At 37.5% G+C, this 25,123-nt stretch overlaps 1 protein-coding gene across 1 annotated transcript in view; it reads left to right on the top strand.

Annotated features, from left to right (window-relative positions):
- The window catches only part of LOC142338082 (uncharacterized), a 185,825-nt gene that overhangs the window by 13,162 nt on the left and 147,540 nt on the right, over positions 1–25,123 (top strand). Inside the window, exons 7-9 of the mRNA XM_075387713.1 lie at positions 4,882–5,018; positions 9,659–9,908; positions 10,265–10,554. Of these exons, the coding sequence (XP_075243828.1) occupies positions 4,882–5,018; positions 9,659–9,908; positions 10,265–10,554 (677 nt within the window). The remainder of the gene's footprint in view (positions 1–4,881; positions 5,019–9,658; positions 9,909–10,264; positions 10,555–25,123) is intronic.

The raw sequence follows: 25,123 nt of genomic DNA, 5'->3' as shown, positions 1-25,123 counted from the left end.
TGCCTTCATCTTCTGAGGCGGCTATTGTTGAGCTCCTATTTTATTTTTTATAGGATTCAACAAATTGTTTTTCACTAGAGGCCCCTAGCCGCTTTTAGTAGTCCTTGAAGTGCTGATTGTGCTAAAGCTACTGGGAAGGCCGTATTTTTAGTTTAAAATGTCATTTTTATAGCTGCGAAGCTGTAAGCTGAGCGTAGCTATATTGCGGTGCTCTTGGTTTTTTGTTTCGTCGTCTGACGCTCTTTTTTCGTTTTACATTTGTTCACACAGGCTAGCTACTGACGAAAACCGCTCGCTACATTTATACTAATTTTCACAATTTTCAAATTTTTCATGTTTTGAGTTTTATTAGCCCTAGGTGACAAGGAAACTCCTCTAGAGTTTGATAATAGGTTAATGCATAATTTATAATGGTAGTGGAATGTTTTCAACATTTTGACATCACAACTTTTAGCATTTTTTTACACAACGTGCAATTTCATTTTTTTACATTCGTTTTTCATTATTTTATAAATTTATAAGCTACTAGGAAGGCCGTAGTTTAAGGTTAAAAGGTCATTTTCAGTGTTTTTCATTTTTTGAGTTATTCAATCTTTAGGGACCATTGAACGTTTTTCGTTACTCGTTAGTTTCTAGAGACGACGATATAGTTTTGAATTTTATTTTATTTATCATGAATTTGACAATTTTTCTTTAAAATGCCTAATTTTTTAAAATTTATATAAAAAATTGTACACGTTTTCCTGTTTTTGGTTTTTTGGGGCCATTTAAATTTTTTAAGGACTGACTAATGTTTTCTAGATCGTTTCGAGAGACAATGATTTTTTTTTGAATGCATCAATATTACGATTTTAAGCAACTTAAAAATGAATGTTAGAACTTAACTGGTACGTTTCGTGTTAACTATAAGCTGTGTTTTGTTTTTGCGTGTTTTTCTGTTTGTGTGTGTGATTGCATGTGTGTTTGTGTTTGTCTGTGTGTGTGTGCTTGAGTGAGTGGGTTGGTGGGTGAGTGAGTGAGTTAATGAGTGAGTGAGTGTATGTGTGGGTGTATTAGTAAGTGTGATTGGTTAAGTTTTAATAGCTGCCTTCATCTTCTGAGCCGGCTATTGTTGAGCTCCTATTTTATTTTTTATAGGATTCAACAAATTGTTTTTCACTAGAGGCCCCTAGCCGCTTTTAGTAGTCCTTGAAGTGCTGATTGTGCTAAAGCTACTGGGAAGGCCGTATTTTTAGTTTAAAATGTCATTTTTATAGCTGCGAAGCTGTAAGCTGAGCGTAGCTATATTGCGGTGCTCTTGGTTTTTTGTTTCGTCGTCTGACGCTCTTTTTTCGTTTTACATTTGTTCACACAGGCTAGCTACTGACGAAAACCGCTCGCTACATTTATACTAATTTTCACAATTTTCAAATTTTTCATGTTTTGAGTTTTATTAGCCCTAGGTGACAAGGAAACTCCTCTAGAGTTTGATAATAGGTTAATGCATAATTTATAATGGTAGTGGAATGTTTTCAACATTTTGACATCACAACTTTTAGCATTTTTTTACACAACGTGCAATTTCATTTTTTTACATTCGTTTTTCATTATTTTATAAATTTATAAGCTACTAGGAAGGCCGTAGTTTAAGGTTAAAAGGTCATTTTCAGTGTTTTTCATTTTTTGAGTTTTTCAATCTTTAGGGACCATTGAACGTTTTTCGTTACTCGTTAGTTTCTAGAGACGACGATATAGTTTTGAATTTTATTTTATTTATCATGAATTTGACAATTTTTCTTTAAAATGCCTAATTTTTTAAAATTTATATAAAAAATTGTACACGTTTTCCTGTTTTTGGTTTTTTGGGGCCATTTAAATTTTTTAAGGACTGACTAATGTTTTCTAGATCGTTTCGAGAGACAATGATTTTTTTTTTGAATGCATCAATATTACGATTTTAAGCAACTTAAAAATGAATGTTAGAACTTAACTGGTACGTTTCGTGTTAACTATAAGCTGTGTTTTTTTTTGCGTGTTTTTCTGTTTGTGTGTGTGATTGCATGTGTGTTTGTGTTTGTCTCTGTGTGTGTGCTTGAGTGAGTGGGTTGGTGGGTGAGTGAGTGAGTTAATGAATGAGTGAGTGTATGTGTGTGTGTATTAGTAAGTGTGATTGGTTGAGTTTTAATAGCTGCCTTCATCTTCTGAGCCGGCTATTGTTGAGCTCCTATTTTATTTTTTATAGGATTCAACAAATTGTTTTTCACTAGAGGCCCCTAGCCGCTTTTAGTAGTCCTTGAAGTGCTGATTGTGCTAAAGCTACTGGGAAGACCGTATTTTTAGTTTAAAATGTCATTTTTATAGCTGCGAAGCTGTAAGCTGAGCGTAGCTATATTGCGGTGCTCTTGGTTTTTTTGTTTCGTCGTTTGACGCTCTTTTTTCGTTTTACATTTCACACAGGAAAGCTGAAAAAGTCAAGTTTTCTTCCTCTCATTAACGGCATTTGCGCGCGAGACGTCATTTCTCACTCGTTTTAGCGAAACTTTTTAGGTTATTTTCGTGACTAGATCTTGATCATACGTGGCTTACCTCGCTCAATAAAATGACTTTTGCACTTTAAAACTTAAGTTTAGTTTGAATTTGTTTAAGGTCAAAGGAACTCATATGTGCAGTAAAGGTCCCTAATAAGAGGCTTCTGTGGAATGAATTTTAACAAGTTTTTTTAGTTTATCCCTGAATGTTTTTTAGCCTATTTTTTTGAGCGGCGTCAATTTTTTTTTCAATTTAGAACTGTATCTGTTTCTATCTCTATTATATGGCACGCAGGTCTATTCTTTCGCAGCTATTCCGGCAATCTGCCGGCTATGTTTAGGAGTGTTTTTTCGTCATTTTGGAATTTTGTTGTTTAACCAGTCTAAAATTTAGGCTGGTTAAAGTTGATAAAGGGCTTTTGCAAGACCAAAGTACTTTTTATGACCATTTAAAAAGCTATATGTCTTGGTACTCCCAACAATAACACGCAAATTTATACTAATTTTCACCCTTTTTTCAAATTTTTTTGATAGTTTTGGTCATTTTTTGAGTTTTTTCACTCCTAGGTGTGAAGGAGCATCCTCTAGTGTTTGATAATAGGTTATTGCATGGTTTTTATTGGCAGTGGAAGGATTTTGAGATCACGATTTTTAGCATTTTTTGACAAAACTTGGCATATTTTTTAAATTTTTTGACATTTATTGTCATTTTTCAACTTTTTGCAGGCCCAGGGGCCAGTAATTTTCCTTAGGGATTAGAGTGTAAGTTACTGAACATTTCATATTGGCCGTGGAATGGATTTAATCTTTTATCATAAATTTTAGCAATTTTTTTTAAAAACGTGCATTTTGTTTTGAATTTTTTTGTCATTTTTTTTTAGTTTTCTCCAGCCTCAAGACCCAAGGAACTTCCTCTATGGTTTGATAATAGGTTACTGCATAGTTTTTAGATGTAATGGAATGTTTTTCAAGATTTTAAAAGCACGAATCTTTAAATTTTTTGACTAAACTTGCATTTTTTCATTTTTACGTTTGTCATTATTCGGCGTTTTTCATCCTCAAGTGTCAGAAAACCTCCTTTACGGTTTGATAAGAAGTTACTGAAAATTTTTTACTTGACATGAAACAGTTGTCAACATATTAATATCACAAATTTTAGCAATTTTTTTTATAAAACCTTCAATTTTTAAGTTTTTTTTGAAAATTTTTTGTCTTTCCTTGTTTTCTTCAGCCTCAAGAGCCTTGGAACCTCCTCCATGGTTTGATAGTAACTTACTGCCTAGTTTCTAGATGTAATGGAATGTGTTTCAAGATTTTAATATTGCAAATTTAAGCAATTTTTTTCAATAGTTGCAATTTTTTCAAGTTTTTTTAGTATTCCTGATTTTTTGCTTTTTTTCGGCACCAGGCGCACAGGGACCTCCTCACCTCCTCCCAGGTTTGATAATAATCTGATGCATAGTTTCCAGAATTAATGGAATGGTTATCAATATTTTAATGACTCGAGTTTTAACAATTTTTTGATAAAATTTAAATTTTTGCAAATTTTCGTAAAATTATCATGTTCCAAGTTTATGGATCTTTTCGAGCCAGTAAAACTATTTAAGGCTTGAAATTGGGATACTGGTTAGTCTCTTGAAACAATGAAAATGTTTTGAAGATATCACAATTGTTAGCAAGATATTGTTAAAATTTGCCATTGTTTTCAAAAATTTTTGAATATTTTTGTCCGTTTTTGAGTTTAACGAGCATTTGTGGCCTACGAAACTTGTTAAATCTCGCAGATGGGCTACAGGACAGAGCACCAGATGCAAAAATGTTTTTAAACTTTTTTCACTGCGAAATGTGGACACCTGTCTTTTGAATTTTGCACGCAATTTTTTTCTTTATGATATAATTACTAACAAGGCTAGAAAAGTAGAAGTTGTGAGTCGAATCTCATCATAGAAAATATACCTAGCTCTCTCTCTCTCTCTTTTTCCTTAATTCTTTTGTTGATGCCGCACTTCAGCTGCTGTTGTGGCGCGATGTCATCATCTATTACCCTCAGCTCACGCCCCTTCAATTAAGCTAAAGCTAGCCTCACTAAACCGGGGTTAGCTACTGACGAAGCCGAGCGCTCGCCGATCGTTTGAGAGCAATTAGCTCGAAGTTAGTCGGTTATGTTCATTAATAATACTTACTTCAAAAATCTGAATAGGTGACCGGTTGAAGGCGACAAATCGAAGTCCTACTTGGTTTACCCGCCGAACAGTCTGTTTTGCAGCTACAAAAACAACAACAAATTCGAAATACATTGCTGGCTTCAGCTGTGCTACTATGTTTACTTGTTCAGTATACTTGATTAGTTTTTACCGGGTACTTTGTGGTTTAGGACTTTCTGGGTGGTGACGTGACAGTGGGAGGAGGAATCGGTGGGTTGCGTTGTCACTCTGCCTCTTCTCAGGTGTCTCCCAGAGTGAGCTTCCATTTACAGGATCACAGAGTTGGAGCTGGGGATGAGTCATGCTCGTCAGTCGTTCTTATTTTTATTTTGTTCAATCGTTAAATAGGGGGAATTTACCCTTTATACCCCTTGTTTCCCCAGTAATTGTGACTTAATGCAGTCTTGAAACTCTATTACAAATTGACCACATCAACTGAGTTAATATAAGATTTTTATGGTCTCTTTAAAAACAAACTCCCTATATAACCACCCCCCCCCCCCCAAAAAAAAAAACTATTTAATTGTGTCTGCATCTTTCTATAGTTTTATTAAGCATTTTTGGGTCTCTTGTTGTTTCCATTTTTCTTGGATAGCTCTGACTTAAGGCGGCTTAGTTAAGAATTTATTGTACGACTCCTATGGTTTTTATTTGAAGCAAATTTGTTCATGACTTGAACTTAAACTTCCTTCGTTTCGAACATTAACTTCTGCTTTTGAATGTGGACTTCTGTTTGAGAAAATTGGACTTCAGCTTAGTTTCTAATACATAGTTATTATAAGGTGCTAGTATTATTGAAGGTCGAAAGGTCATTTTGAGTGTTCTTACGATTCCCTCCTCCTTATCAAAACAATAGATAAAAACTTAAAAATTGTATCCGCGTTTCTTAAAACACTTTCTATGGTAGGCTACTAATATTTTTATTTCTTGTTTTTTTTTGATATTTTGGTTTAGAAAATATTGGTTCATATTATATTACACAACTCTTCCGTCCACTCACCTTCACCTTGCGGTTTTGACCTCCCTCTCGTACAGCTTCGCAAACCCCCTCTCTTGAAGCCCATTCCGCCCCGCCCCCTGATGCTAGCATCCCTTAGCCCCAAGTGGGTACTATCGAGATCAACCGCTCTATTGTCGTTTGAGAGCAATTCTCCTATCGCTAGTCGGTTAACTTTGAAATTGCTTTTTTGAGTCTATGAGTTACTGAAAACTGAGGCTATTGTGATCTTATTTTGAGACCTTCTGTTGATTTTTATATCAATTTTTTGGCTTTTTGGATGTTTGAGCAACTTTCGAAAATCATAAAAAGTTAATCGCAACGTCTGAATCTCGTTAGCATTCAGCTTTAATTAAAGAGTTGCTTCCGAAGGTTTAACTTGTCAAACATTGCTTTTCCGAAACAGGAACAAATTTTTGCTTAATCTTTGAATGATTTCTGCGGGAGGTTTTTTTAAAATTTTAAATTTAGATAATGAATTAAGTTTGCACTTATTTGTACTTTTTCCTGATTGTGTTTTGTTTGTACTGATTTTGCATTTCTTTGTTGTTTTTAACTGCTCTTTTAAGTTTGTGCCCATTGTTTGTATTTTTCGTCTGGCTGTTTTTTGCTAATCAACAATTTTTTTGTCTTAAGAAATGAGATAAACAACGTAAATCTCTCGGGCGTTGTCGGTGAATAGTTCTCTGAGTTTGGCCATTTTTCAAGTGACTTTTTAATACTTGATTACTTAATTTTGCGTGTGAAGCTGATCAAATTCTGAATTTTAGGCACCCTGATTGATTTCATTTATCTGTTTGATTGAATCTTTTTTATTAATTTGAAGCCCTTTAGGCAGTGCTCCCTTTTACAAAGTTTTTTTCGGTTTTTGTCTGCGATTTATCTTTGTACCAAAACGAAGCCAATTAGCGCATGCTAACTACTGTCAATCTCCGACCGACCGTCGCTTGAGTGCAATTCTTTCGGTGCTAATCGATTGTTTTTTAGATCAAATGCGAAGAATTCAGACTATAATAATACTTGAATTTGCCGAACTCCTTTTTCGTTTTTGTCGGTGATATTATAGTTCAGAAACAATCGTTTGCATTGTTTTACGTAGTTTGGCGGACACCATCTGAATATATTATGCACGAAGAAACTCGTTTAGAAGAATTTTTTAAAGAATGGATAGACATTTAATAACTGTTTTTTTTTCAGAAAAAGTCCATTTCTTTTTGGGCCTCTTTAATTCTTTTTCCTTTGCAAAACTAGTGGTTCTGTTTTAGCAATTAGTCAGAATTAATGCATAGTTTTGTCAATCGCCTCTTTTTCCAATTGTATATTAAAAGCGAACTCTTGTCTTGTGCAGAATTTTTCGCTTGTGTTAACATTGATACTTAATTATTCGCCATTAAATCTTGAACAGTAATGTTTTCCCATTTCTGAGTTTAATTGTTTAATAGCCGCGTCAGCAATTCCAGGCGGCTATTATTGCGGTCCTAATTTTTTTTACTTCGTCTAACAGATTTTATTTAGTCTTACCCCGAGTTCTTGGAATTTGCCTTTTTAATGACTTACCTCACTCAAAAAAAATGAGTTCTGAACTCACTTATGGAACTTTAAATTTTATGAATATCTACTAATTAAAGGTCGATAGCGTGCATCTAAGTAGTGCCAAACATATATGCCCTTATACTTGATGATTAGAGTCTTAAGTTTTTGATTTCGAATTTTAATTTTGAAAAGCCCTGTTAGGGCTTTCTCCTTATAGGGCTTATGTGTCTCATAAAAATGACAGTCCAAAGTTAACCCAAAAAGTCTAGTGGTCTAATAAAGGACTGGTGGTCGATCTGTCTTTTTTATTTCTTTAGTTGTTTCAATTCATGTAACACCACAAGCGTCTACCGCGGCTAGCTATGTTTATTAATTGCTCTCAAATATAGTTTGCATCAATAATATCATTTGTGCTGGGCGTTTGGCTTCTCTTCATCAAAATTGGGATGAACAGGTGAAGCCTGGGGGACACAAGACATTCAACCCGGTTTTAGACCACCCCACACCCTGGTTTTTGGAACTTGGACCCAGGTTCGTGAAATGATTTTGAAAAGCTTTGAGTTCTTAAATGTTTTCTTCCTAGAGAATTTATAAAATTGCTCTTTGGCTAAAAAGGCTTGTAGGAAATTTGTAAAAATAGTTATAGAAAGAGTTGTAGAAAAGTAAGGCTATTTTGATCCTATTTTAAGCGCTTCAGTTGATTTTTTTCAACAATTCATTGCCTTTTTAATAGCCGTCGTTGTCAGCCTCTCATCGGCTATTACTTGGGTGATCTCTCTTTAAAAACAGTTCTAGGAATTTGAATTGTTTTGGTGCGTTTTGTTTTTTGTCTATTGTTTTTTAGATCTCTTCACACCTTTTTTCGACCTGATCCTGTCAATGAGAAGTCAAGTTGCAGTAGTGATTTCAGTCACGCTGGAGAAGTAATAGGAGCGAAAAGCCAGTAGTTTTGAGTCGGAGTCTTTTCAAACTGCTTTTAATGTGAAGTGAGAAAATGACGCTTAAAAAGGTTGTTCATTTTGAGAGAAAATTTTTGCCACAAGCGACTATTTGTCTTCTGTTTTTGCCGTTTTTCTCTTCGTTTCCTGTATGATTTTTTAAAAGGCTATACGTATGCTCTATTAATGCCTAGTTGCAGTTGTTCAGAACCATAAAAGGGAATTTTTTGTGTTTTTGTATTCTGCCTTTTTCGCATTTCTTTGCCTTGTTTTATCATTTAGTCTCATTAATGATCGGTCTCAATGACTCTTTTTTGAGGTATATTTCAGTTTATTTTATAACTTGAATCGAAATTTGACGGTTTTAAGGGATTTGATACTACCTGTTCTCTAAAATTTTTTAACAGTGTTTGAATTTTTCTGTTTTTTATTGTTATTATTAATGTTCTGGCACCTAGTCTGTCTCAGACAGCTCAAAATTGCTCCTTTAGTCACATGTTAATCAATTTACGATATTTTGTCACGTCTACCTGATTTTACTAATTTGACATGCTTTGCTATAAAATTATTAATTGCGCTTGAACGAAGTTTGAAGCAATAATTGTACTCGTGTTGGTCTTTTTTTCTGTAAAATTTTTGTTTGACCGATTTGACTTTTAGAGTGATTTTTGCGCGCTTGAATTTTGTTTTGCGTGATCTAAATTTCTCTCACATTCACAATTTTAAGCAGATGAACTCAAGTTGCGGCAGTTCAGAAGTAAAATTCAAATGAAAATTGCGCCGAAATTTGTGTCATTTTTTCACTTCAATTTTTATTAGTGGTTATAATGGTATATAAGAACCTCTAATGAGGTCATTTGAAGCCCCTCATTGATTTTATTCCCCCACCCCCTATGGTATGTAATAACCTCTCATGAGTTCACTTGAAGCCCTCTAAGCAATTTTATCCACGTTTAACTCCTGGCTTATCTCACTCACTGTTACAACTGATTGGGTTTAATTTCTTTCACTTTTTGTTGTAAGCAAGGTAGTGAATATGGTCACGGTCAAAAGTGCTAAATCAAATGAAGCTGGCACTAGTGTTAAGCTTAATAGCCTTGAAATTAGAAGCTGAATTAAGCATAGTTTTAGAATCTCTAATTGAAACTGCCCCCTAATTATAACACCTTTCCGGCTATTTTCCGACAATTTGCCGGCTATGTTTTGAACACCCAAGCAACTGTCGTAAAGCTTTTTTATTTCTGAAAAATACTGGAAACGCCTGAATCTCACTACCAGTAAGGTTTACCTAAAGCGTTACCTCCGAAGGTTTAATTTGTCAAGCGTTAGTTTTCAGAAAAAGGAAATTAATTTTGCTTAAATTCTTGATGATTTCTACAGAAGGTTTTTTTAAGGTTATGTTGAGATAATGGGCCTTGTTTGGTGTTTGTAATTGCTCTCAAACGAAGTTATAATTATGCAAGATTCTTGTGATATTAGAGGTGGTCTTCTGGTGCACAGCAACTTGACAATGTCTTTGGATGTGAGACCAAAGAGAGTGGCATGTCCGTTGTCCTCTCTTGACGGTGACAGGATTTTATTAGCAGAGGACAACGGGGGTATCGGGGAAGGCGGTGGTGTGAGCTCCATTTGCAGTTGCGATACTGACCACAGTGTCCAAATTGATTGGCCTGTTTTTGTAGAGCCCAACTGTCTTCCAGTTACAACCAGCTTCAGACCGGATGCACAGGTGAGTTATTGCGTAAATGCTCCCGCGTCATGGACTATCCCGGTAACATTTGAGCTGTATCGTAATAAGTCAGCTATTGTGTTAATAGTTTGTTGATTTTTCATATTAGTGAGGATAACACTCATAGTCTTATGCCTAATATTTGTTCAAATTTGGCAGTTAATCACGAATAATACGCAATGGCACTTATATAGCTCCGTAGATTTGAGTTGATTGGACCTAAATTCTGCTTATAAGTGAAAACTATCGGCCTCGAAACTGCATAATTTTGAGTATATGTACTCATTTGTGTAGATAGGAAAACGAACAAGTGAGGAGGGACTTTGATGCTACAGTATGTGTGCTTTTTAATTTAGGAATTGAGTTCTGACTTCAAGATTACATACACTGATCTTGATCTGGACAGTTTGACTGGGGAGGGACCTCGAATGGCGGCCAGACCTCCTCTTACTGTGGATGAGTTGAACAGTGAACTAGTGACACAGAGGGTACTGCATGGATACCAAGTAGTGACTTCAGGAACCTCATCGTCTTCCTCATCATCAACATTTGCTAACAAGGCTGCGACCAGCAGCAATGTATCTGCTTCTGTCTCTGCCTCTTCAAACAACAATAACAAACAAGTCTTGATCTCAACTTTCCTGAGGTTACATTTACACCTTTGAAAGCATTTAACTAGGCTGAGATCCTCATTCGAAAGAAGAGAGTATCAGCCGCATCAGCAATAGTTAGACATTGGCCCGTTCATAATCAGACAATTGTCAGACTTTCAATAGCGTTAGGGTCCCCATGCTTGTAATTTTGATTTCTTTACGCCTAAGTATTTTGTGAATTCTTATATTTTACTTGTGTTGTGTTGCGGTTGCTCAAAAATCTCAGTGAAACCCGATCTGCACAGCCTGTTTCTTGAGCTTTACGTCGTCCTGGTTATTCACTCTGTTGCAATTGACTAACAATCTCGTTATTCACTGTAATGAACTGTAAGTTTACTGATTTAAGTTAAAAATATCTTTAGTGATGAACTGCGTTCAATCTACTTCTGAGGTTTTTAAGGCTCCAGATTAGTTTTGTTGCTAACTTCTTGTCTAAGAAAGCTCAGCTAACCTATCAACGTTTGCGATTTTTTGATCTAGCAAAACTTGAACGGTGAAGACTAAAGTTGATGAAGAATCAAATCATAGTCAATTGTGAGTCCACTGCTCATCGTACCAGTTTCTTAAGGTTCTAAGCGCAATTTTTAGTATTCAAAATAATTCCATTAAAGTAATTAACAATTAAAACAGCATCTATAACATTATGTTTACTCAATTCTGATTAGTAACCGAGTCAGCAATTCCAGGCAGCTATTATTGCGGTCCTATTTTTTTTTACTTCGTCTAACAGATTTTTGTTTCGTCTTACCCTGACTTTTTGAAAGGGACTTTTTCAATTACTTCAGTGACTTCTACTGCTTTGCAGTTGAAATTGGTGTTCGTGACGTCATTTCTGCTTTTAGGTCAGTTGCGTGACTTACCTCAAAAAATGATTTCTGAAATCACTTAATGAACTCTAGTGTTTATGAGCATTGACTAGTTAGAGATCAAAAGTGTGCATCCAATTAGTGCCAAACGTATATGCCCTAATTCTTGAGTATTAGAGTCTGGTCAACCTGTTCGACTTTTTTCTTTAGTTGTTTCAACTCTTGGAAGGCCACAAGCGTCTATCACGGCTATTTTCCGCCAATCTGCTGGCTTCTTTGGTTGATCGACTGAATGATTATAATCATTACTTGTTCTTAAAAGTATGGTAACTGCATTGAATGCTCCAAGTGCCTTTAGCAGTAATGATAACTGTGTATCATTAGATGCATTGAATAAAAAAGGAGCTAAGGAATAACAAATACGGCATATTAAGTATATAGTCGTAAAGTGAGCAAAGCTATTTTTGCACAATATAAATGCTAATAGCCACATACGTATTTCTGATAAAATTATGTTCGTTGATTTCACGCATGGCTTTGAGGCTACCCTAAGAATGTGCTATAACTTGATGTTGCTCGGTTGACTCATAACTTGACTCTATAACTTGGCGTCCTTCGCGAAAAGGGTTTGGACAACTATGGAGTCCCAACTTATCAAATATTTCAGTTTTTGTCTTGTTGAAATATCTCAAATTCTATGTCTTTCAGTCTCATTTTGTACTTCATAATATGTGGTGGCTCATGCTGTTGCTCAATAGTAACGCCAACGTCACGCGTCCTGTTTTGATCCCGGAAACGTCATTATAGACTACACTGCGAGTTTCATCATTGATCTGTTGTACTCTACATGTGCCATATTGTCTCTTACTAATCGCATCTCGCCTGTAACGCCACTGAAGACTTCAGTTTTTTGCACCTTTTTGTATTCGCATAATCTTTTTGAGTCATGCGCTCTTGAAACAAGTTCTCTCGGTTTGCGAACGCTTTCGACCAGTTTGATCTTTGATTCCATTGTGTCAGTTATTCTCGTGTCTTTGTCTCACAAGTCATGTCGGCGTTTGCTTGAGCCGTTTTAAAAGGTTTTCTGGGATCATGTTAACGTTTGCTGAATGGCGTGATAGGCGCACTCGAATTTTCCTGCCCAAGCGGGAACAGATTTCGTGAGAAGGATATCAGATCTTCTTGGTCATCACCTACTGCTGTCAACGGTCTTGCATTGAGTGTTTGCTCTACAAGGCTCATAGTTGTACTGAGTGCCTCATCGGCGGTGCTACATTTAGAACCATGAGCTTCTGGTATTTCTAAACCAGACTATAACGGATTACACCAAAAATGTGTTCCAGGAACACTGAATTTTTATCTTCTGCGCTAATTTTTTTTCAACATTGACTTTGTCCCATTCATCTTTGAATGCTTTTAGTTCCTTGGCTGCTCGAACGAAGTTCGTTTCGTTGTTGCTGATGACAATTTTAAGTGAGCCACCTCCTGCAATGAATCTCAATATTGCTCCTGGACAAGACTGTCCAATTGTTGAACTATTTAAATGAGTAATGCACTGATTGTTAGGCAAATGAATGGAAAGTATCCACCCTTTATAGTAATTCTTTGTAACTTGCAATTGATTGACACGAAGTAGTCAACTCCAGTGTGATTTAACGGGAAAACGTGCTCATGAAGTTGTTTTCACGGGAGTTACCCTATTGATTGGTTTAATTGGGTTGGCTTTCCTGTGCCAAAATTTGAGACCTGCTGACTTGATTTTTTGTTACGTATTTAGCAATCCAATGATCCAGCACTCTTCTTTGAGAATATTCCGCAGATTTTCAGTGCCTTCAAATATTTTCGCGATGTGCCTTCTCCAACAAATTTGCGATACATTATCTTTCTGTTATCAATTTCGTATGATTCGGTTTGTCATCAGAATTTGAATGCTTCAGTCGAGCTGGCAGTCGAATTGAGCTTTTTTCGCAACAATGGGTGCACTTGGCTTTAGCAAATTTTAGAGTTTTTTGCTGTTCGTAAGCGACTGCGACGTATTGGGATACTTTTGGTTTGAATAGACTAAAATAAAATTTGTTCAGCTTGATGAATCTCATTTGTTTTGAGGGGTCTCTTTTCTTTAAGCTACAGCTGTATGCAATTGAATTTTTTCTGTTGAAGCTGCCATATGGTAGTTTGTTGTCCTTTTCTAATGTCTGTTGCCACATTACAGGTAGCTTGCTCAGCCTGAACTTCTTGGTACCACGGCTCTGGCCACGTCTCATTGAAGCCATTCCAGCCTGTTTAGCTCCTTGGTTCAAAGAAGGGAATCCCTAAGGCCTTTCTTTTGACAAATATGGAGAAGTTTTTTTAAACCTTTAACGTGTCTCTGCTCTGTTTGCAAGAAACAGTTGTTTTCTTGTGCGCTGGCTGTAGGCACTGCAGGACAGTTGATAAGTCTTTTTAATTATAGATTACGTCCAGTTTCACTTGTTCCCTTGGTATGTAACTTCTAATGTGAGTTCCTATTACGTACCAGCATCTGGGTTAATTATTTTTTCTGTGTATGGATGCGTCTGATGTGTCTGTGAAAATGTGCTGTCCCCATCCCAAATTTGTTCATCCTTTCTGGAAGTTCAGCTTGTTTGCCGCTATCGTGCTTATTTATCTTAACTGCGAACACCAGCCGCTGAACACTTCACGTGCTTGCTTGCCAAACCTCTATCCTCTAATTGTTTAATTGACAATCACATGCTTTTTAGAAGGAATCGTATTTGATTGATTGATTTAAATTAAGATGGTAGACGATACAGAGTATTTTATACAGAATATTAAGTTTAATCAATTTACCGCCTTGGACACCGTATTTGTATGGAGAAGGGTTAACATACTCCAAGTGGGTCGAATTCAGCTGAGACAAAGCATAAAGTGAATCATTTTTTACCGGGACGTTTTGCTCCGTTCCTCAGCAGCCGTAATGACTTTATCAGGTTGTACTTTCCAGGAGGTACCAAGCCTTGACGAATACTCTGGTTCGGCTTTAGAACTTTAAGCAAATTTTGTTGATCGATTTTCTGGGATCTGTTTTGACATCTTCGTCACTTGCTATCTGCTTGTTCAACTCGAATCTGAAATGGCTGAGAGCACTCTCCATTTTCTCCCGGATCTCAATTGCGTCGTTTTGAAAAAGTTGTCCTAGTAAAAAAATCCGGGCAAGCATTTGACGAGAGTTTCATTGTTGCTCGCATTCTTTTTCGCGACTTGATGCGACGGTTATTTTGCACAAGTTATTGTGCTTCTAACCCCTAAAAAATCTTGTGCACTCGCGTAGGTCAATTTTTTATTGCACTTCTCCTTTCGACGAAGTTGGTATCGGTTGTCTTCGCTTGTGACAGCAATTTGAAGCAACGTCCCTTCTGGGTTAGCAGATGACGCTATTCGATGTTTTCTGAAGCGGACGGTTTTTACCAATTATGCTCTGAAATGAGTATGGTCCAGATAAAAGCTTGTTGTTCAGATTAACACCGGGAAATTTTGCTGCTGTCTGGCACAATATTCTGACCTTTTCAGGTTTTTGAAAATTGGTAATGCGGTGAAGTGGCAACTACCACGTTATCTTCGACTTGTTTAAATTCTACCTGTTCAACTTTACGGAATTATATGGTGATGGCATCTCTGTCAATTGTACCGTGATAGTGTGTGTATCCTTAAACTTTATGTTTCTTTCCTGTGCAGGCGTTGATCGGGAGACTTGAGTTGTCCCATCGCATAGTAGAAGTTATTTGTATTTTCCGATCGTCTTCTCGTCACAGAAAGCGTAATTCTTATCGTTCTCTGATGAATCTTTTCACTTCTTGCTGCTTCTTGATTTCTCGGTGTTCGTGTTCGATATGATTGGTGACTCACTGTTTGAACCGGAGGACTGGATTTCCACTTACTCAGCTTGCTTGCTAATTGTCATCTGCTATAGACGTTGCTGTAATAGAAAGCATCACCGATTGCTTTGCTGGTAGGGGACCGCTTAAGACAGCGGTAATGTTTTGGTGTAACTGCCCATTCTGATTCCATTTTCTGATTTTCTGCTTTTGATGGATGTATGTCATAGCATTCCTGTCAACTATAACTTGATTCTTCTTCGGATTGTAAGTTTTGTATGGTAGGTTCTCTAGGTTCTGGTAACGGTCTTTCCGTTCGTTAAGAAATAGTAAATGCACATTACTTACAGCAGTTTTTATTTTTCTATGAACACGGAATTGCACTGTCGTCAATGTTTGAGGCTTCTTTTAGGCTGAAACAGTGATCTGCACTATTTTACTTCTGCCATCCATGGATTACTACTGAAAAGGACGCTTTTCGGACTTGAAGTTTAGGTCTAGACACATCTGATTTATCTACGAATGATGGTGATGATATAGTGCCAAACTTTACTCAAACGTTTAGGTTGATGTCTGTATTTGTATGCTTTAAGCGTACTACTTGGATTTCTTAAGTTTTGCTAATGCCGTTGTAGCATCGGGGCCATGCTTTGGGCCTCCATCCTTGAAGTTACTATGCGAAAGTTTAGTCATCATTCTCCATAGTTGGGGACACTGCAAGTTGAAAGTCAGCTTTCGCGGTCTTGGCGCGCGACCTGGTCTCAAAGAGTTCAAACAGATGGAACTGTTGGCTATGTTCTCGTAGTTGATTTAATTTCACTGATTCGATATTTTCATCAGCCCAATTAGCGTCTTGTCCCTATTTGAATGGACACTCGAACTTCTTCGAGTCGCTGGATCCATCATTGTTGTGAGCAAAAACGTTTTTTGTTCACCGTGTCTTTTAAATTCTTTTTGATCAAACGACGTGTGCTAATAGGTTTTCATGAATACTAGCTTCGGAATCAAGTCACTCGTGGAAAACAATGAGGCAAATTTCGTATAGTAGACGATCTCGCTGATGGTGCAATCTCCCTTCAGATGAGAAGAGTGTTGTTTTCTTCGCAACACTGAGCACTGCCTCTGATTCACGTCAGCATTGTATCTAAGCTGTTTTAGACAACCTTAAGAACACAGTCTGACAACCTTAAGAACCTGTTTTAGACAACCTTAAGAACTCTGACAACCTTAAGAACACAGTCGCAGCTATTGCCAAACGAATCGCGACCCAAAAACTCGAATCAGAAACCCTGATGCCTCTGGACAAAAACCCTGGAGTTAGACCGATAGGAATTGGTGAAGTACTTCGGAGGATAATCGGAAGATGTATCGCCAAAAGTGTGGATGCAGAAATACGCTCAATAGGCGGAAACGACCAGCGTTGCCTGGGTCAGACCGCGGGAATTGAGTACTCTATTCACTCCCTGCGAACCGAATTTGAGAAAGACTCCTGTGAAGCTCTGCTACTTATAGATGCAACGAATGCCGTCAACAACCTGAACAGAGCAACAGCGCTTGAAAACATAAGAAGAATCTGCCCTTCTATCTACTGCGCCCTAAACAACTCCTACCAAACCCCCAGCAATCTGTACGTCGACAAGCAGACCCTTCTTTCCCAGGAAGGATGTACACAAGGGGATCCCTTGGCAATGCTAATGTATGGCCTTGCGTCAAGGCCGCTGATAGACAGAATGAACATGGAATCAGTTTCGCAAAAATGGTACGCTGACGATGGCACTGCAGCGGGAACAATTGAAAAACTCCTGTTGTTCTTCAAGCAGCTGAACAAAATTGGTGAAGGATTTGGATACTTTGTCAACGCCCCCAAATGCCAGCTAATTGTCAAGCCTCACACCATTGAAAAAGCGAAACATATTTTCAATAACACAAACGTACAAATCGTTGACGGTGCACGAGTTCTCGGCTCTGTAATAGGGTCTGAAGCAGCCTGCCAGAAGTTTGTTCGAGAGCAATCAGAAACACAACAAAAACTTCTGAAGAACCTAAGCGAGTTTGCCAAATCGTCACCGCAAGCAGCCTATCACTGTTTTTCCCGAGGCGCTCAAAGTAAATTGACATTCTTGCTACGTACAACCCCAAAAGCTGATACCATCCTAGCTGACTCAGAGAACATCATACGTAGAAGCCTAATACCGAATATGACCGACCAGGACTCCCCCGATGATGGTATGAGATCCCTGTTAATTCTACCTGTAAAGAATGGCGGGATGGCAATCAGAGCTCCTGACGATTTAGTCCCCGCGTATGACCAATCGAAGCTTCTCAGCAGCCCACTAGATCATTTTGACGTAACAACAGCGACACTACATCAAGAGAGAATCAAAACAGACATACGAAGACAAAAACAAACCCTAAACAAACAGAAGTCAGAAGAAATTCTTGCAAACATGACCGAAGATCTCAAATATTCATTACAACTAGCCAGTGAGAAAGGCGCGTCTACATGGTTGAATGCACTGCCAATAGAACGACATGACCTCTGGCTAACCAAAACCGAGTTCAGAGACGCCCTATGCATTCGATATGGCTGGCAATTCAAAAATATTCCCGAGAAGTGTGCGTGTGGCTCGAAGTTTCTTGTATCCCATGCCCTTCACTGCCCTAAGGGAGGATATCCAATAATCAGGCATAATGAAGTAAGAGACCTCTTCGCCGAGCTTATGCGAAAAACTTGTTACGATATCGAAGTTGAACCTCACCTGCAGCCTCTCAGCAATGAGAGCCTAAAACCCGCAACCTGCAAGGACGAGGAAGCACGATTAGATATCTCAGCTAAAGGCCTATGGGGTTCTCGCTTTGAGAAATCATACTATGATGTTAAAGTCTTCAACCCGTTTGCTCCAACAAACAGACGTATTGGAATCAAAGAGAGCTACAAGTTCCACGAAACGACGAAGAAAACCAAATACCTGGACAGAATTGTTGAAGTTGAGCATAGCTCTTTTATCCCTCTGATCTTCTCGACCACAGGAGGAAGCGGCCCCGGCTCCACAATAGTTATAAAACGACTTGCATCAAGAATTGCTGAAAAGACGAAAGACACGTATCCTAACGTCATAAATTTCATCAGAACATCCCTGAGCTTCGCCCTACTTAGAAGCACAATCCTTTGTATAAGAGGCCACAGAGGACAACGCTTTTACAAGGAGGAGTCTTCACCCTGTGCATTTAATGCCGAAGTCAACCCATAAATCTGTACATATAAACCTAATTTGAAACCTAACGTGAACTTAAATGTGTACTGCTTCATACCAAACTTTGACCTCCAGAAACTGACTGGTAATTTATTCATTTCACTAGCAGACGTGGTGCTCATTTTTCATTCTAACAGCACTTAGTGCACTTTGAATTTTCGTCTTTACGATCAGTTGCTTTGATTTTGCTCTTTTTGTTTGACCTCGAATGATGTTAGCACCGTTCTGTTATTGTTGACCTTTATTGAATTCAAGTTATTTGTATATCTAAGCTGTTTTTTACCACAATGACTACACTTATAATTACATTTACAAATTTGGCAGTCCTAAAAGAATCTTCGTGTCTGACTGACGGATAGGTGTATGTGTTGAATTGAGCTCTGACTATGACACTGTGAGTTAAATATCATCCCCCATATTGCTGCTTTGCTTTACCATTAAGACTAGTCTTGCGGTACTGCATATTTTTGGCATCGATATAAACAGCGACATAAAAATAAACCGGCGGCTCCGACTTTAAATGATCTCGAAAACCTGTAAACTTGAGATTTTTATCTCCGAACACCACGAACTCACAAATCATCGCTTATTACTGGCTGGTAAAAAAAATGGGAGTTGTTTAGATTGCAGTGATCTTATTTGGGATCTTGTCTGATCTGTTGCAAGAAATTTCCCCGGTTCTCTGGTTCCTTTGTCTGTTTTGTTGTGACGAGTGCTCGTTTTGCTCAAGTACAGCTTTGGGTTGAACCGTCCCTCTTATAGCAGCCGCCCGTGCGCAATATGTATTATCTTTTGTAATTGAGCGTGGTACTTGTTTAAAATACAAGTATTGAAGTTTAATTAATAAGTAGATAAAAGCAGAAGAGAATGGTTTCAATTAAATGAAGATCTAATTGAGTGATTAACTCTGAAGGTAGGTTTATTGTTCAATGAATGAGTTTTATCCTCAGTTTTGTCCGTGCCCAATATCGGTTCTATCACCGTGGTAAATTAACCAGGTATATACTGATATGTCACAATTGTTAGTATTGCTCGAAGCCCGAGCTTTGTCTATTTCAATTTGTCGACACCTATCAAGATTGTGTCAGTCAATAATCAAGTAAAAAATTAGAATTGAAACTAAATCTTTGACCTTGAAACCCAAGGTTTTTAGTACACCTTTTTTTACATACGTGTGACACTCACACTGCCCCCCTCTCAGTTATAATAGAGTGTGCCACTCACTCATAAAATCAAACAAATTTGACAGCTCTTGATGCATGAACGTTTTAAAATACTAAAAGTTTGTACTTTTCATATAAAAAATTTAGGTATCAGTTTTCGTCATTCATGACTTTCTCTGCCTCGTACAGCCCGAAATTGTTGTACGCTTCTCGCGCCCCATCGTTCATCAGTATTTGGTATGCTCGATTACTGGTCTTGAAAAACTCCTCATCTCCACCAGCATCAGGATGCGTCAACAAGCTCATTTTGTGGTAGTGTTTTTTGATCTGATCTTTTGATGCAGAACATTTTACCAACAAAATGTTGTACAATGTCGCAGGCCGATTCAATACATTTTTATTCCGAATTTAGAATAAACACTTTTCTGTGGCCTTCGTTTTGGCTTTCTCGTTCTTCAAAGAATGCTTTTGTCTATCAATTATAGTGTCTTTCCATCCGCACTCACTCGCCAAATACTGGTTATAGTTTTCCAACTGCTGAAGTTCTGACCTCAGTTGGTCATTCTCTTTCTCCATGGCTTTGCTCTTGTTATCAGTATTGACTTTTAGATCGGCCGACTCCTGCTTAAGTAAGTCGATTGACTGCTCTTGTCCGGCATTTCTAGCTGCCGCCGCCTTTAGGTTATCTCTTAGCGCCTCACACTCGGCGCTCAGTTTTCCCAATGCTTCTCTTGTTGCCTCTTTGGCTTTGTCGCAATGTTTGTCTAGTTTTTGTCGAAGTTCGACAAGATCCTTTTGGAGTAAAGAGTTTGTACTCTTCAATTTCTCTAACTGCGCGCACTGGTTTTGCAGTTCCACTTCAGTCTGCAGAGCTCGGGACCGAATATTGGCGGGTGCCAGAAGTTCTAGTGTAGACACCTTCCGAGTCCGTGACAGACAAGATTCCACTCGGTACACTCCCGGGGAAATCTCCGAAATAACTTTCCACAACTCTGGCATATAGTACACATATTCACCAATTTGTGGGGTCTCACTGCCTGCTATGTTTAATAGAAACCATGTTTGCTTCTAAAGTTTCTCAATATTTTCAGTCTTGATCTCAAGTTTTTTCCCTTATTTTTATTGGTCTTGACCTCAAGACAACTCTTTTTCATTTTTTTGGTCTTGAACTCAAGACAACTCATTATCATTTTTTTTCCTGAACTCAAGACAAGTCATTTTCATTTTTTTTGGTCTTGAACTCAAGACAACTCATTTTCATTTTTTTTACACAACCGACTCTTTCAAGGACTCTTTCTCTTCAATCATTTTGTTTTATTCTCGGCGCTCATTAATTATTTTGAGTAGTTGATTATACATACGTGTTCCCGTTACAGGGTCGAGATTCCGCAACAGTTGTTGCCAGGAGGCTCCATTAATGACTAATCCTAAATAGATGAACAATTCAGGAAAAATTTTCACAACTTGGAATATGAGGTAGAATGTTAAGACTGACACAGCAATGTCCTTAGCTTTTAATCAAACGTATAAGCTTTCAGTTTTTAAGTTACGAAAAATTGTTATTTCATTTGTTAGAAAAAATTGTTTTTGGAACTGAGCGTTCCAATGAATAAAATTTTCATGACTGTATTTTTCATCCGAATCTCAGAATGCTTCGCGACTGATAATTCCTTTACTATTATGGCGAATTATTCGAGCAATTTGACTCTGTTTTACGTCTGATATGGAGAAAAGGCTGCAATGCAGGTTTTCATCACTTACATTTAAGTTATTATTCATCGACCACTGATATATCTCACGATTGAATTTCTTCAGCGTTTCTCCATATTGTTGAAAAATGCCGTCTTCTAATTTCACAACATTTGGGTACAGCGGGTTGCATGCAGCGATTGTATAATTATGATACAAAATTTTTGTAATAGGGTCCATATATCTAATAGAAGAAAAATTCTGACCCTCTACTAACACAGGAACTTCTGTGCAAAAAGGAAATTTAGTTATTGTTGCTACCATCTTTGCACATTTATGAACATATAACACAGATCCTGCTCTTTCGACGTGAGTTCCTTTCTCGAAGAGCGTTACCGATGGGTTAACAATGTTTTTTGATATTTCAATCATAGTTTGAATTTTTAGTCGTTGAATCTCGCATTGGAGCGTTCTAATTTTCATTTAAAAAATTCTCCCTCCTTGAGAAGTTCGAAATTTAAGGTGTCAACAACGCTTGAAAGAAACATTTCCATGGTTATTTTAAGATTACCAGTTTTCAGTTCTGAACTTTCCTCGGAGTAAAAAACACCTGGAACTCCGGTTGTTTTCACCTGCTGTCCACACAAACTAATTGCTTTTTCCTCTAAGATTTCTAACGCAAAATCTTCATATTTGTTTTTGTGTAAAATTTTTCCGCTGATAAAAGTTGTCTTGTCGTTACCAAAATTTTTTACGGGGTCCACCTTATTAAAGTGTTTGATCGTTTGACATGTTTGCTCACCTTGATTTTCAAAAAAATAGTTGACTAAGTCGTCTTCAAAATATGTGGTTTTGATAAAAACAGTTTTCGAGAAACCTGGGGCATCCTTAAAGCTTAAGAGGTTTCTTTGTATCAGCTTTCCCCAATTTGTTCCGATGTAAAGTTTTGCATTGATCATCACATTTCCAATAAGTTTTACCCCTGTAGGTGAAACCCACTCTACAGGCTCAGCATACATAGCACCTTCACGATTATTTTTTTTCATGAAGCTCTGGCTATGCTCCTCAGCATAAGTAGTTTCACTTGCTCGTTGTAAAATCTTTTCCGTTACTGAATTGTTGTTTTTAAAGGTTTTATCTCCAAAACCTGGTAAAGCAAAGTTTTTGTTTTGCCAAATGCTCCTACAGGTTCCCTCGTTTAATGGATATATGGATTTTAGGAGTCTTGAGTTTTTGGTAATAAAGACAACATCGTCATATACATTGCTCTTTTTAAGTGCAGACACAGTATAGGGCGCTTCATACATGCAAAATCTCAATTTTATCTCGGGCTGAACCTCAGCATGTATCAAACTACCTTCTTCTATTGTTTTCGATACTCGAATTTTGTTATCACAGTTTGTACTGTGATCCAGAGAATATATTTTTGTTGATACGATATTGTCAAAATCATAGCCGTATAATTTAATACAAATTGAAGGAGAAGCCAAAATGGCTCGCAATGCCAGATACAAACATAGTGATATTCCATCACACGATGCTTCAGACGAACTCGTCTTTCTTTTCGATTCCATTATTTTTTTCTGAATTTTCCTGAAACAAAAACATCATCAGTTTCCTGGCTGCTAAAGTACTCATCATTTTGCTCAGTAAAGTAATTTTTTAATCTCTCAGGCACCGATTTTAATCGACTGCTAGACCTTGTAGCCATTTTTGGTGCCTTGGGATTACTATTAATCTTTTCTTCAGTACTTTTTGTTTTACTACTAGATTCCTGTTGCTTTTTTTCTGGTTTTGGAATTTTTGTTTCTGCTGGTTTTTTTCCAGTGTACTCTGTAGCTTTTGATGAAGTTGCACCTCCTCCCTCGGGAACATTTTGTGCCTTCTCTTGCCCTTTAGAGTTTTCTTGCTCTGATTCTTTAGCTTCATTCTCAGACGTTTCATTTGTAACATTTAGTGAATCGTTAGCATCCTCAGCACCGGATTGATTTTCTGTGTTTAGATTGCTTTCACTGTCTGTTGATGATTCTATTTCAATTATATCGCCATCGTCTGAGCTGTTCAAATCGCTATTCTTCTGCTCCTTAATAGTTGTTTTTCGTTTCGCCTGAGGCTCAGGCGTGAATGGTTTTTCTCGTGTTTTATATTTCTTCAGTCGGTCATAATGGACCTTGATAGCTTTCCTCGTCTTTATATCTTCTACCTTGAAATTCAAATCGTTTATAATTTCAACAATTATGTATGGTCCTCTATAGAAAGAAGTAAATTTTCTTGTTTCTCCTTTTTTTAACCGTTGGGTTGAAAACTAACACTTCTTCGCCAACTTTATAGCTCGGCCCATACTTACTGCGATCATAATACGACTTCTGGCGTTCTTTTTCGACATCCATATACTCTCGCATCAAGTGGTGCGTTTCCTGTAGTTTCTGTTTCATCGTGAAAACATAGTCACTTGCTGTTGCATATATTGTGGTCTGTGGTGTGCTATAGATGCAGTCTATAGGTAGCGACAGTGGAAAACAATAGGTAGCGACATTAAAAATAAGGGAAAAGTCTTGAGGTCAAGACTGAAAATATTGAGAAACTTTAGAAGCAAAAATGGTTTCTATTAAACATAGCAGGCAGTGAGACCCCAAAAATTGGTGAATATGTGTACTATATGCCAGAGTTGCTGAAAGCTATTTCGGAGATTTCCCCGGGAGTGTGTCGAGTGGAATCTTGTCTGTCACGGACTCGGAAGGTGTCTACACTTGAACTTCTGGCACTCGCCAATATCCCATCCCATCTCTGTCGCCACTAAAGCAGCCGCCCGTGCGCAATATGTATTATCTTTTGTAATTGAGAGTGGTACTTGTTTAAAATACAAGAATTGAAGTTTAATTAATAAGTAGATCAAAGCAGAAGAGAATGGTTTCAATTAAAGGAAGATCTAATTGAGTGATTAACTCTGAAGGTAGGTTTATTGTTCAATGAATGAGTTTTATCCTCAGTTTTGTCTGTACCCAATATCGGTTCTATCACCGTGGTAAATTAACGAAGTAAATACTGATATGTCACAATTGTTGGTATTGCTCGAAGCCCGAGCTTTGTCTATTTCAATCTGTCGACAACTATCAAGATTGTGTCAGTCATTCATCAAGTAATAAATTAAAATTTAAACTAAATCTTTGACCTTGAAACCCAAGGTTTTTAGTACACTTTTTTTATATACGTGTGACACTCCGATGCGTGATTTTAATTAAAGTGGGAACTTCTGTTTTGCTGTGGTTGGCTAAATTCTCTGTTTGTAGTTGAGAGAACTCCTACACCTAGTTGAATCACTAAAAGTTTTTTTGTGTGGGAACTAAAGTCCTTGTTTCGTTATGATTGTCCATCTTTGACGTGTGAAAGATAATTTTAGGAGACAGTGCGTTGACAGGAGTAGTATATAATACCTACGTAAAGAAAGGGGGGGTTATCATTCGACTCTTAACCATAGGATAATAGGTAGTGGCGGTTAAGTGGGAATAGGCTAGGCGGGATAAAATCTTTCCGCCTGCTGTTTATTGCAATTTGGATTGTTCTATTCCGCCGTTCTTGCTGGTTCTTTCTGGTCGTTTGAATTTAACGCTACATGTAAAAAGTAGTCTCATTACCCTAATAGAGGGGAGGGGCTTATTATGTGATATTTAGACGTGTGATTAAGTGGTTTCGGTCAGTTGTTAGCAAAAATTGATCATTATTGGGAGAATGTGTGCATAGATCAAATGGCAACTATAGCAACGCTTGATTTGAAAAGTATTCACGAAACTTACAA

The sequence above is a fragment of the Convolutriloba macropyga genome, chromosome 4 (genome assembly GCF_964194025.1).
Source record: "Convolutriloba macropyga chromosome 4, txConMacr16.3, whole genome shotgun sequence".
Lineage (NCBI taxonomy): Eukaryota > Metazoa > Xenacoelomorpha > Acoela > Convolutidae > Convolutriloba > Convolutriloba macropyga.
Note: the sequence above shows the minus strand (reverse complement) of the source record. Positions and strands in the feature narration are given on the sequence as shown.